Below are 12,072 nucleotides of genomic sequence, written 5' to 3' on the forward strand. Positions count from 1 at the left end.
GGTAGGGGTAGAATTGTAAGGGAAGAAAAGGATGGAAGAGGGGAAAATGGAGGATACCGACCTTGATGTTATGGAGGAACCAATCCTCTGTGATCTCAGCGATCTGCCTCTCGGGCATTCGACCCTACCAAGTCTACTTACTTTCCTCCTCCTCGTCCTCCTCCTTGTCTTCCTCCTTCGTTCTCACCTGCTCGTTGAACGTTTTATCATGCAGAACGCCGACGGTGTTGATGAGCAGGTCAACCTGCTGGAACCTCAGGCCATGCCCCCCAGCCTCCCTCCCACTTCCTCTGTTGTCCTGCTTGTAATCCTTGCCCCTACCTCTTTGACTCCTCCCTTCTCCCTCCTCCCTTCTCCCCCACCTTTTCCAATCTCTTCTTTCCCACCTCCTTCCCTCCTCCTCACCCTTCCATTAGTCTTCGCCTCAATCATCTTGGCAGCTTCCGCAACGCTCTCCTCCACCGTGATATCCATCGGCACAACCTCAAGACGATCTGAGAACTTCTCCTTGAGCTGGAGGAGCTCCTGAGCTCCCTGCGGGTTGCGGACAGCCGTGATAATCCGTCCCTGGAACCTTCACCTCCTCCGTCAGGGGTGCGAAGGCAAAGAGGGAGCGAAAGAAAGAGTGGAGAGGATAGAAGATAGAGAGGAGGGAGAGGAGGGAGGAGGAAGAGTGGAGAGGAGAATGGAGGAAGAGAAAAGGAAGTAAGAGGAGGGGACTAGGAACGAAGTAGAGGGGCGAAGAGGAAAGAGAAGGAAGGATGACAATGGAGGAAGGGAGAAAGGGAGGAAGAGAGGAAGGGAGGAGGTACAACAAGATAGAACCTGTCAGGGAGGGCTGAAGCCATGGCAAGTCCGATCCCGCGCGATGCTCCGACGATGACGGCGACAGAGGAGGGGTCCGAGTTCCTCTTTTCTGCAATGGAGAAGGAAACTCTCAGCCAGTAGGGTAGGAGGTTTACAGCAGCACCTGCGCCGCTCGAAGGGCCCACGGCCATCTCCGTGCTCTGAGAGGAGAAGGACCTTGTCCTTGACAGAGCTCTACATGCTGCTAACGTGTCAGCTACAACGGAGCTCCTCCTCCTTCCAACGAGACCGCTGAGACTCTTCACAGCCAGTCCTCCTGACAGGAAAAGTTGGAGCTGCGGGCAGACTCTCACTGAAGGCAGGCAGACATTTGCAGTCAGAACGTACATGGCTCCTCTTCAACGGTAGCATCACGCTCGTTCGAACTGCCTGCATGCTCTTTGCGTTCCTGAAATTTCCCAAGTCAAGTCCTGGGCTAGCAAGGAATCCGCTGGCAGGGTAGGCTGAGAGAAGAAAGAGCGAAACAACTAAGGCGGTCGTGCGTTTCGTTTCTCTTTCCATCCAGATAGCCTTCAAACAAAACAACACCAATCATGTTCCATTCATACCAAGTAGCAAGAGAGAAGAGGGTGTGCTAAGCAAAAAAGGACAGAATGCGTGTGTAGAACTCGTTGGACCGTAATGTAATTGTGAGATTGCTATGAATAACACAACAAAACGTGTTGCGGGTATGTGTTGTTGCCTTCGAGCTCTCTTGTTCTCATCACACCCTTTGAACTCTCGCATTCTCATCATTCATTAGGTCCATCCTTGAATCATTCTGCACGATTCTCACTCATTCTGCACGATCCTCACTCTCAATGATTCGAAGTTGATTCAAATGAGACGTTCTCAGAACTCTCCTCGCTTGCAACATCACTTTTCGTTGTATCTCGTGTCCACAATGTGAAGATATCCATTTTTCCATTGCGATACCTCGAATTCTCTGTCATCTGCTCCTGCTCTTGCTCGTGCTCCTACTCCCGCCCCTGCTCCTGCTCCTGCTCCTGCTCCTGCTCCTGCTCCTGCTCCTGCTCCTGCTCCTGCTCCTGCTCCTGCCCCTCCTGCTTCTGTCCTCCTCCTGCTGCTGCTGCTGCTGCTCTCATTTTCTTCTTCCCTTTGTATCCCCGCGACATGGCGATCCCCACAAACCATCTTTCATGACCCCTACCCCCTCCAAAATCCTTCTTGGACCTTGGACTATATGGTTGGTAGTAGGAAGATATGAATCAGGAACACCCCTACCCCATCAAATTCCCCCAAGGTCCTTATGTGCCCACCTGTAAAATACAGAAAAAAAGAAAAAAAGAAAAAAATCCTCAACAGGTTTGCGGAACTTGACATTGAGATCAGACTGGAGGAGCGGGGGGAGGAAGGGAAGGAGAGGAGAGGAGAGGAGAGGAGAGGAGAGGAGAGACGGAAGAGGAGCGAGGGAAGAGGAGATAGGAGAAAGGAGAAAGGAGAGCAAGAGAGCAAGAGAGGGTAGAGAGAGGTGACAGGGAGGAGCTGGTGAGGACAGAACAAGATTCTGATCAGTGAACAAGGTACAGAGGAAAATCAATTTATGTGAGATGCACATGGTAGGAGCAATGTGTATACTGTCGGTATAGGTGGAGTGAAAGAGCAGAGGCAGAGACAAGGACAGAGACAAGGCCAAGTTAGGCAAGGAGCTCATTGCATCGCAACAATGGCCCTGCGGATATCCCTTATTTCATACTCCTGCTATCATCGTCTCGACTTTGCCCGATCGCTTGCTATGAGGGACCCCTCTGCCCGTGGCTACAGCAAAGTGATGCCGAGATCGTCGTGGAAGTGTTCACCGACCCACAGACTTGCAGCTCGAGATCGAACGGGCACGGGCCGCTGGAGCTGACAGGTCTTGTCTTGCATGACATGCTGCTGTGGTTGTGAAGGGATGCACTGCAGGGAAGCAGCAGCACATCAAGGTCTTCTTCACCGTCCTCGATGTTGAGAAGGAGAGGGGTATGAAACTCGTCATCTGGGACTCTTGCCAGACTGTCTTCTCCGAGTACGATTACGACCAGCTCGTGACGGCTGAGCACCAGTCAAGCGAGATCTTGATGTACGCGCAAGACCGATGGGTGGGAGGACACGACAACCTCTTCATCCTGCAGCTGCTCCGTGCGGACCGGACGGTAGCAGCTCAGGGTTCGAGTCACTTCACTGTCCCGCGCATTACGAACGTGACTGAGGGGCTGCTGGGGGAGATGGATCAGGAGGGAGGAGGAGGATGCGACGAAAAGGACGAGTGCTTTTCTCATGTCAGGTCGGTACACTGGAGCCCCTTGGCGTGCAGTCAGCCCCGAGCTCCCCTCCGCATCTTCGATGTGAGCTTGTCGCGATGGTCGGAGGATCGGCTCGAACTGTTTGTCCGACCTGGCACGGGGGCAAGACGCGAGGAGAAGTTGGCGATGGAGGGAGCAGGGATGATCAGACTGAGGGCCCAACCTGTGCCCCTCGGCGATGGTTCTTTCTGCGATCACTCTTCTTCCTTTGTTGCAGGGACGATGCTGATGGCGGTGGGAGTTACAGGAGGAAGGTAGGCATGTTGCATGTTGTGAGATCAGGAGTGAAAATTCAGCGTTTTGAGCAGTGTCGAGCACTTTGGTCATTTTCTCCTGGATTATTTGTTCAATCTCTTCAGGATGCATTCTGCTGTACATCAGGGTATGCTATGTATGTTGTGGTGCTGGTGCTGGTGATGATGATGGAGATGGTGGTGGTCGTGATGGTTATGGTGATGGTGATGATGACGATGATGATGGTGGTGATACAGATGATGATGATGATGATGATGATGATGATGATGATGATGATGATGATGCTGACGATGATGATGGTGGCGATGGAGACCATGACTGAGATGATTATGAAGATGACTGTGGCATCGATGATGAAGATGAAGATCATGATGATGCAAAAGGCATCATAGTGACTCTGCATCTGTGTCACAGATGACGTGGACTTTTCCTGGCCTCTGAATTACACTTGTATATTGGACGACATGAGAGAAACGATGTCGGACCTTCCCAAGCGGAAATTCTACAGCACAGTGAACTCAATCTGGTGAAGATGATGCTTGAAATCTGCTGTGCTGATCATGTTCACAGCACACGCTGGTTGTCGTTGGGGGAGCTGCCTGATGGCTCATGCTTTCAGCGGGTGAAGCAGCATGGCTGACTTGCGATCATTCACTTTCCTTCAGGTTATCCTTTCCTTCGGATCTCTGGAGCTGATCCGAGCAGCGGATGTTTCTGACGTCGTTTCTTTGCGACGGCAAGGCAATGAATGTGATGGATTTCTTTTCAGGTTCCCCTGCATGTTTTCCGCCCAGAGTGCAAGTGCGAAACTTTTGCATGATCCATTCATTTCCAGTCACTTTTTTGACAGACATGTGGTTGAAAATTTCCAGAGGAGAATTCTCAATCACTTCGGTAGATGCTGTTGCTGCTCCAAGCTCTGCTTTCCTTCCTTTCTCCTTACCTTCACCTTCTCCTTGCGATGGCTTCCTTGACCTCTTTGACTTGAAAGGTTTGAAAGTCGGGAAGGCTGAAGAGCAAAGAGAAATCATATACCTGTCAAGAAACGTGAGTGAATGAGTCGCGACGACACTGTTCGTGTGACATGCAAGCTAAGGACACGGGATGGAGAAGAATGTTGAACGAGCACGAGCTGGTTTTGAAATGGAACGACAAAAATCCTCATTATCCCATGAGGTCGTTCCAGCTGATACCGAAGAGACGCCTGACAAGATGTCAGATCTGTCTCTCTCCATACCATGACCATGCTCGACCAGTTGTCTCTCCTACAGGTTTGCCCTCCTCCTCCTCGTCCTCTGACTGCTTCTCTCATCCGTCATTTACCTTCCCCCTCTTCCTCCTTCCCCCTCTTCCGCCTTTGCCTCCCTTGATTCTTACTCGACCTGCTATGCAACTCCGACCTTCCCTTCTAGAGGACCCGCGTCATGATCGGCATCAACGGAGGACAAATCAACGCGCTCTTCCTCCTCCCTCCTGTGAGCACATTTGCTTCACCCTCCCCTCCCTCCCCCCTTCCGCTCTCCTCCCTCTCCCCTCTCTCTCCTCTCCCCTCTCACCGCTCTCCTCGCTCTCCTCCCTTTCCCACTCCAGCTCTCTTCTCTCCCCCCTATCTCTCAGCTGAGTCCGAGCTCTACAGGGGTCGACCTGTGCCTCTGTCTTTGCGATGAGGTGGACGGACCAGAACTTTGGCTACGTCTATCATTCGTGGTTGAAGTTGCGTGGGGTGAGACCAGAAAATGGGGAGGAGCAGGGAACGGGAAGGAAGGAGAGGACAGGGAACGGGAAGGAAGGAGAGGAGGAGCAGAAGGAGCAGGAAAGGAGAAGGAAGGAGGAGCGATGACGAGCAAGGGGAGCAACTGGGAGAAAGAAAGCGAGGAGGAGGAGGTAGGGGGGGGGGGGGGAATAGACAAGGGGAGACAGGAGGAGGAGCAGGTAGAGCGGAAGGTGAAAGGAAGACACTGAGAACTTGACAGGTCAGGTACATTCAATTTGATATCACACAGGGAGGGACAACCAACTTAGACTGGCTCTCGTAAGCTGAATGCTATTGCCTCGTCCCTCCTGATCTTCTACTCCCATCTTGACCTGGCTGCTCTCGATACTGAACCCTCCCGTCCCTTCCCTCCTCCACCAATTGCGAGGCAATCGCTCACAATTCTCTTTTCCCCTACCTTCCTTCTCCCAATCGCCCTCCTCCTCGTCCTCGAATCCTCCTCCTCCTCCTCGCTCGTCAGGTTCGCCAAGTACTCGGACGACTGGTCCTCTTCCATGCGGGCGATCAGGGACGCTGACATGTCGATGCCTTACGAGCATTTCCACGAGTTCGTCCACGCGGTAGATGCGCCTTCTTGCTTCTCAGCTCACAAGTTGACAGGCGTTGGATCCTACGGTGTCGAAGTTTGACTCGACGGACTCCCCAGCTGAGCTCTCTAAGGTCGAGCTGGACTCTACATCAGCTGTTGTTATGTGGTTGACCCGTTTGCAGCTTCTGCATCATTTTGAGCGAGAGCAGAGGCTTTGACCTTGCAGGGACCTCCTCCTCCCCCTGTCCTCACCTTTGCTCCTTCTTCTCCTTCCTTCACTTTACACACACAACTCTCCTCCTCTCCTCCTACTTCGCTCTCCTTGTCAACTCTGTTTCCGCGAGGACTTCGACGACGTCGCCAGCTGACCGCAAGCTGCCGACTGATCGTCTCCTCGCGTCACGCGCACGAAGCAGGCGAACCCCCGCTCATGATGTGCCGCTGGAACCTGCAGGTGGACGTCAGCTGGAGGGGTGCAACTCAAGTTCTCTTCCTCTCGATCCGGAGCCGCTGCGCCCTCTTGAACTCCTCCGTCCCGATGTCATTGTAGGGGATCAGATCCACACAGACCTTCAGCCCTGCCAGTACGTGGAACCTCAGCAGGCTTTCAGCTGGCATCAGAGCTGGACCTTGCTCTAGGAGGGGAGTGAGCAGCTTCATGAGCTGATCCGCTTGCTCGACCGAGTCATTGATGCCATCGATAAGCGTGACTGCCACACTTGTCATCCGCTCGCCTTGCTTAGCTGGAGGGACTTGCAAAGCTATTTCTCACCTGCCACCATGAAGGTCGACATCTGCTTGCTCCTGCTCTTGAGCGCGGCGATGTAGGCCTGACTCGAGAGGGTGAAAGGGGGCGCGAAGTTTGTCAGCTCACGTCTCTCAGCTCGACCATCGTGTTCGCCGTGGTGGGGACCAGCTTGGATCGGGTCCTGCACCAACGTCATCGTCTCCTTTCCCTCGCCGAGACTTGTCACGTGTCATCTGCTGCATGCACCGACCATGCGAGCATCGCAGGGATCCCAGCAGCCGCCTGCTCGTCGACGGGTCAGCTGGGGACATGCTGAGAGAGAGAGCAGTAGACCCGGATGACGGCAGGTGAAGGGCCAACGCTGAGAGGAGAGGAACGTCAGAAGTGGAGAAGAACAAGTCTCGACTTGCCTGGACACGGTCACGCGATTTTTCGCCATCTGAAAACAGTTTTGATCGGTGAGGACTTCACAAGCCTGACCAAGAGAGTCAGTGCCGGGGCAGGAGACACAAAAATGAGCAGGAGGAGAAAGCTCGAGTGCTGCAGCGGGTTGACGAAAATCTTCGTGGAGCAGGAGCACGAGTAGGGGCATGGACAGGGGCAAGGGCAGAAGCAGGGAAAGAGCAGGGGCAAGAGTAGGAGGCTCCGTGCCTTCTTGACGTTGACGAAATTGTTGAGCGGTTCTCCCATGCCCATGAAGACAATGTTGTGCAGCGGCGGCAGATTCTCTTCCTTGATGCAACGGAGAGCAATGTAGACCTGAGACAAAATCACATGAAAAAGATCTCCCTGCTCTCGCTCACTTGCGAGAGGATCTCGTGCGAGGTCAGCTGGCGGATGAATCCCATCTTGCCAGTAGCGCAGAAGGAACAGGCCCGATTGCATCCGACCTGGGCACACCATCACACTGCTGCTGTTGCTGCTGCTGCTGCTCCTCCTCCTCCTCCTCCTCGCCCTTCCTCTTCGTCTTTCTCCTGCCCCTGCCCCTGCTCGTCCTCCGCCTCTCCCATCCTCTTCCTCCTGCTACTGCTGCTGCTCCTGCTTCTTCTGCTCCTCTTCAATGTCTCTACCTGGCTGCTCACGCACAAGGTTGTGCGAGGCTCAACGACTGAGGCGGCGGTCGGTCTGCCTTCATGGGGTATGACCACACTCTCGATCTTCGAGGACCCGTCAAGAGCAGTTGGAATGATGAACGAGGGGGAAGCGTGGGAGGGGAGGGGAACAAGACACGGAAAGAGGTAGGAAAGGGAGCAAGCGAGGGCAGGGGGAAGAGGAGGAGTGGGATGGTATACACCTCCATGCCGTCCTGCATGGCGATGAGGAGCTTGATGGTCCCACAAGATGCTCTGGTGACGTGGGAGACTCGCGGGATCTCCTGGAAGTTCTCCTTCAGCTTCTTCCTCGCCTTCTCCGTCACTGTCTCGTCCGTCCATGGGTCCCTCCCAGCCCTGATGCTCGCCCATACCAACTTCGCTTTCCCAGTCCCTCCCAGTAGCTCCCCAAGGTCAGGAAGATGCTCAAAGACCGAGGGCCGCGGCGTCTGCACAAGAGCATCGGCATCGATCGCGTCTGCAGCCACTACCATCCTCATCGCGGATACACTCTCCTGAACGCACTCGGTAAGTCGAAAACCAAGGGTAGCAGCAGCAGCAGCAGCAGCAGCAGCAGCAGTATCTTTCACCTGCTGTTTTGTCCTCAGACGAAAGCAGCTCGACACCTTCGGTCGCAGAGAGGAGAGGAGAGGAGAGGGAGAAGCTCGAAGCAATGGCAGGAGAACATTGTTGTAAGATTCGCAGAAATGAGAGAGAGAAACGATGAGGGCAATGAAGAAGGCTGGTGACCGACCGATCATTCTCATGCTGCAGTGAAAGCATCAAAACAGACTCAATCAGAGCATCAGCTGATCGTTGTGATGACGATCATCTTCCCAGCCATATCCTGCTTTCTTCTGCCTGCTGTCACTTTGCGCCTGCTCCCTTATACTATTCATTGCTTACTCCTCTCATCTCCTCTTTCTTCTCTAAACCTGTCCGTCAGCCATCATCTAGTCTATCTGATACCTTCTGCCATCTTCCCTTCCTTCTTCTATCGTCCCTACTCCACCACCACCACCTCCTCCTCCTCCTTCCATATGTCTGTCTCCTTCCATGCTGCTGGTTCACGTTTGGCCCCCGGTGCCTGCTGTCCTCCACTCCCTTCAATTCGCTTGATATGACTCGAGCTATTCGTATCTTGCTGCCCAACTTCCTTGTTTTTCAACAGTCAGTTCAACCGTGAGTGCCGCGCGCGGCAGTGCGCGGCGCCGCGGCGGGCTCCGAAGGGGACCGTGCTGCCTAAGAGATAGACTGTATGCTAGGATGTGAAACCCAAGCATCCAGACATGGGGGGACCTTAGCAAGACGGCTAAGAAGGTCTCCTTTTCAATCAGTCGAGCCTCTGCAATGTAACTTCCGGACTCCGGGAGTCCGGCGTCTTGGTTTACAGGAGAGTTTTTGTTAACTCGGCGCTATCTGACTGGCACGGCTGGCCTACGATCCATCCTCCGCACTGTGTGACCCGGGCCGGGGCGGGCGTGTTACTTTTTCCAGTGTAGCGGTCGGAGGCTCGCCCGGGGGCCCGGCCGCCCACCGGCGGGGCCCGGTCCGACGGTCTGTGCTGACCGTTATATTAAGAAAGATCAGAAGGTAACGGACAGAAACAACATGGATGGGTAAGATGCATAGTCCATGGCGGGGAGCGGGAGGAGATGGGGAGAGAGAGCGCGAGAGAAGATGAGCGACGGAGATGCGAGCAGAAGAGAAGATGAATGAGGAGTAAGTTCAAGGGGAGTACATGCTTGAAAGGAGCCAGGGAAGCAGGATACGAGGCAGTCTTGTGCTGTCGTGTTGAGATTTGAATTTTTGATTTGTTACATTGGCTTCCCCTGTTTCGCTTGCATGACATGGTGTATCAGAGATCTTCTTGCTCTTGCTCTTGCTCTTGCTCTTGCCCTTTCTATCCTTCTGCATCTGAAGCTTCTCATCACTTCAGAAGCACGGAGCAGCGAAGCTTGCAAGACGATCAGCAGGACGCGGAGTCGAAGAAGCTCCCAACGCACATAGACGACAAGGTGTCTCGAAGTTCTCAACAGCTCCATGCATGACTGACATGTGTGAACAGGACAAGAACGAGATCGGTGATGGCGATGATGCGTCGCCATAGCGTCGCTGGTAGGTTTCGCCATTGCTGACGATCACTCAGGAGGGGATGCTGTCTGGACACTGAGTACTGCGAAGCCTGGGAATGGTGTTGAGCAACTCAGGTGAGTTGGAGGAGAGCGACAGCGAGAGCGAGAGGTAGAGCGAGAGAGCGAGAGCGAGAGAGGGAGGAAGAGGTCGAGGGAGAGGAGGAGCAAGCTGAGACCTTGTTCAGAGACAACAACACGGACACCTACTGGCAGTCCGACGGGCCTCAGCCGCATCTAGTCAACATTCAGTTCCACAAGAAGGTGGAGGAGGGAGCAGGAGGGGGCAGACTGATGGGCTTGCAGGTGAGTATCAAGGAGATCGCGATGTACTGTGACTTCAAGTTGGACGAAAGTTACACACCGAGCAAGATATCGTACAAGAACATCTCTGTACCTTGTTCTTCTTCTGAAGTTTCTGCAGTATCAGGGCTGGAACACACTTCCATGACTTGCAGGTAGTCCTCCGCTTGCTCGTTGATGGCAGCTCACCGCCCTCGCAGGACGTGAAAGAAATCAACCTGGAAGAGCCATGCGGATGGCTGACGGTAGCAATGAGTGAAAAAGATACTGCTGAGATAGATGCTGCTGCTGCTGCTGCTGCTGCTGCTGCTGCTGCTGCTGCTGCTGCTGCTGCTGCTGCTGCTGCTGCTGCTCCTCCTCCTCCTCCTCCTCCTCCTCCTCTTCCTCCTGCTCCCTCTGCTCCTCTACAACCACCACCTCTTCCATCACCTCTTCCACCACCTCCACCTGCTGCTGCTGCTGCAATGACAAGGCCGATTTGCTTCAGGTGCCGCTGAGCAGAAGAGATCTTGCGCCTTCGGAGGTGGAGGAGAACAGTGATTTCTCGTGTGACAGTAAGCGATTGTGTCAAGTGATGAATCACATGACTTGCCTGCAGACTCTCTCAGAGCTTTCATGATTCAGATCGCAGTGCTTGCAAACCATGAGGTAAAACGATGTCCGTGTCTGAAGAGAAGAGAAGAGAAGAGAAGAGAAGAGAAGAGAAGAGAGAAGAGAAGAGAGAGAAGAGAAGAGAAGAGAAGAGAAGAGAAGAGAAGATATCTGATGTGATGTGATGTGATGTGATGTGATGTGCTGTGCTGTGATGTGATGTGATGTGATGTGATGTGATGTTATCTGATGTGATTGAAGCAATGTGATGTATGATGCAATCATCTTCGAGAGATTTAGTGATGTATCTGTTGATATTCTTGCAAGTTCCTTCGGTGCGAGATGATCGATTGAGTTTTGATCTTCCACTCTCAGAATGGTCGAGACTCTCACATCCGTCAGATCAAGATCTACGGACCACGTCCTGTCGCCCCTGGTGTTGCCCTCCTCCTCTCCGCTCCTCTCCTCTGCTCCTCTCCTCTCCTCTCCTCCCTTTCATCCTCTCCTTTCCTCTCTATCCTCCCTCTCCTCTCCTGATCTCAATTCCTGTCCCTTTCTCTCCTGCTCCCCTCCACCACTCACTTCTCCTGCATACCTTCGCTCACCCGCTCCTCTTCCTCTTCCTCCTTGCATGCTGGCTGTAATCAAATTGGGCAGGGCTGGAGGGGCTGGAGGTAGGAAGCAGCTCGTTCTCGACACCTGAGTTCTCCTCCTACTCTTCGATCCGATGACCTCGTGCGCTAGTCGGAGAGGAAGGAAGAGAGAAGGGAGATTGAAGCCTGCAGGAGGAGAGGACAAGGTCAAGAAAGGCAGGACAGTACCTGCTGCAAGGAGTGTTCAATCTCAGGAGGAGGAACCGGGGAGGACGGGGACGGGGACGGGGACGGGGACGGGGACGGGGGTGTATCTGAATAATTTCTTGCTAATTGGAACATGACAAGTACATTGTAAGATATTCATCAGATGGTTGATGACTTGGCAGAAAGTCCTGGAAGCTCGTCAAGATGGAGAGATCGATTGAGAGATCGAATGAGAGGAGGTGAGAGGGAAGGGGAGACAAGAGAAGATGCTGAGAAGATGGGAGGATGGGAGAGAATTTGAGAGGAAGAGAGGGCGAGGTAGGTCAAGGAAATCAGGGAAGGAGGGAAGGAGGGAAACAGGCGAGGGAGGGGAGGGAGGGACGAGGAGCGGGGGAAAGGAAGGCAGGAAGGGAGGGAGGAACTGTCATCGTACCCATCACGCGTCCTAAGGAGCTCTCGCGGTTCTCTTGAGCTCGCTTGTCTCCGAGGAACATCAACGAGCAGCGCGCGAGCATCTGCTGCTGCTCCTCCCTGGCGCGACTGAGAAGCTCCTGCCATGTCGGGCTCTCCTTCCTCCCTCGCGCGCTCTCCTTCGCCTGCATGGCAGTCAAGCGACCGAGGAGGAGAGTGATGATGATGATGATGATGATGATGATGATGATGGAGGAGAAGGAGGCGGAGGAGGAGGAGGCGGAGA

The 12,072-nt window shown here is 53.8% G+C and overlaps 6 protein-coding genes across 6 annotated transcripts in view; 3 read left to right on the forward strand and 3 right to left on the reverse strand.

Annotated features, from left to right (window-relative positions):
- Positions 1–133: 133 nt before the first annotated feature.
- Positions 134–2,001, reverse strand: GUITHDRAFT_145883 (hypothetical protein; the record flags this gene model as incomplete). Its single annotated transcript, XM_005823239.1, has 6 exons — positions 134–244; positions 406–574; positions 826–916; positions 971–1,048; positions 1,195–1,255; positions 1,783–2,001. The coding sequence occupies 6 exons, from the start codon at positions 1,999–2,001 to the stop codon at positions 134–136; spliced, it is 729 nt and encodes a 242-aa protein (XP_005823296.1).
- Positions 2,002–2,533: 532 nt separating this feature from the next.
- On the forward strand, positions 2,534–3,799 carry GUITHDRAFT_117546 (hypothetical protein; the record flags this gene model as incomplete). The annotated part of the gene is made up of 5 exons (XM_005823240.1): positions 2,534–2,635; positions 2,677–2,722; positions 2,773–3,406; positions 3,461–3,474; positions 3,534–3,799. The coding sequence occupies 5 exons, from the start codon at positions 2,534–2,536 to the stop codon at positions 3,797–3,799; spliced, it is 1,062 nt and encodes a 353-aa protein (XP_005823297.1).
- A 72-nt stretch (positions 3,800–3,871) lies between these two features.
- Positions 3,872–5,928, forward strand: GUITHDRAFT_117547 (hypothetical protein; the record flags this gene model as incomplete). Its single annotated transcript, XM_005823241.1, has 10 exons — positions 3,872–3,933; positions 3,978–4,029; positions 4,073–4,157; positions 4,399–4,454; positions 4,504–4,583; positions 4,627–4,678; positions 5,044–5,130; positions 5,381–5,439; positions 5,642–5,741; positions 5,782–5,928. The coding sequence occupies 10 exons, from the start codon at positions 3,872–3,874 to the stop codon at positions 5,926–5,928; spliced, it is 780 nt and encodes a 259-aa protein (XP_005823298.1).
- A 107-nt stretch (positions 5,929–6,035) lies between these two features.
- GUITHDRAFT_90026 (hypothetical protein) lies at positions 6,036–8,242 on the reverse strand (the record flags this gene model as incomplete). The annotated part of the gene is made up of 11 exons (XM_005823242.1): positions 8,140–8,242; positions 7,753–8,064; positions 7,529–7,615; positions 7,262–7,348; positions 7,119–7,217; positions 6,869–6,933; positions 6,792–6,819; positions 6,685–6,740; positions 6,585–6,639; positions 6,237–6,448; positions 6,036–6,189 (listed from the first exon to the last, which is right to left on the reverse strand). Exons 2-11 carry the CDS (start codon positions 8,047–8,049, stop codon positions 6,036–6,038), a joined length of 1,140 nt encoding a protein of 379 aa, XP_005823299.1. The 5' UTR covers positions 8,050–8,064; positions 8,140–8,242.
- A 1,394-nt stretch (positions 8,243–9,636) lies between these two features.
- On the forward strand, positions 9,637–11,306 carry GUITHDRAFT_158685 (hypothetical protein; the record flags this gene model as incomplete). The annotated part of the gene is made up of 9 exons (XM_005823243.1): positions 9,637–9,667; positions 9,699–9,759; positions 9,870–9,945; positions 9,988–10,058; positions 10,106–10,139; positions 10,185–10,239; positions 10,583–10,632; positions 10,951–10,996; positions 11,233–11,306. The coding sequence occupies 9 exons, from the start codon at positions 9,637–9,639 to the stop codon at positions 11,304–11,306; spliced, it is 498 nt and encodes a 165-aa protein (XP_005823300.1).
- Positions 11,307–11,472: 166 nt separating this feature from the next.
- Positions 11,473–12,072, reverse strand: part of GUITHDRAFT_155283 (hypothetical protein) — a 2,236-nt gene continuing 1,636 nt past the window's right edge. Inside the window, exons 3-4 of the mRNA XM_005823244.1 lie at positions 11,809–11,971; positions 11,473–11,563 (exon numbers count right to left, since the gene is read on the reverse strand). Coding sequence (XP_005823301.1) covers positions 11,535–11,563; positions 11,809–11,971 — 192 coding nt within the window. The 3' untranslated portion in view covers positions 11,473–11,534. The remainder of the gene's footprint in view (positions 11,564–11,808; positions 11,972–12,072) is intronic.

The sequence above is a fragment of the Guillardia theta genome (genome assembly GCF_000315625.1).
Source record: "Guillardia theta CCMP2712 unplaced genomic scaffold GUITHscaffold_112, whole genome shotgun sequence".
Taxonomy (NCBI): Eukaryota; class Cryptophyceae; order Pyrenomonadales; family Geminigeraceae; genus Guillardia; species Guillardia theta.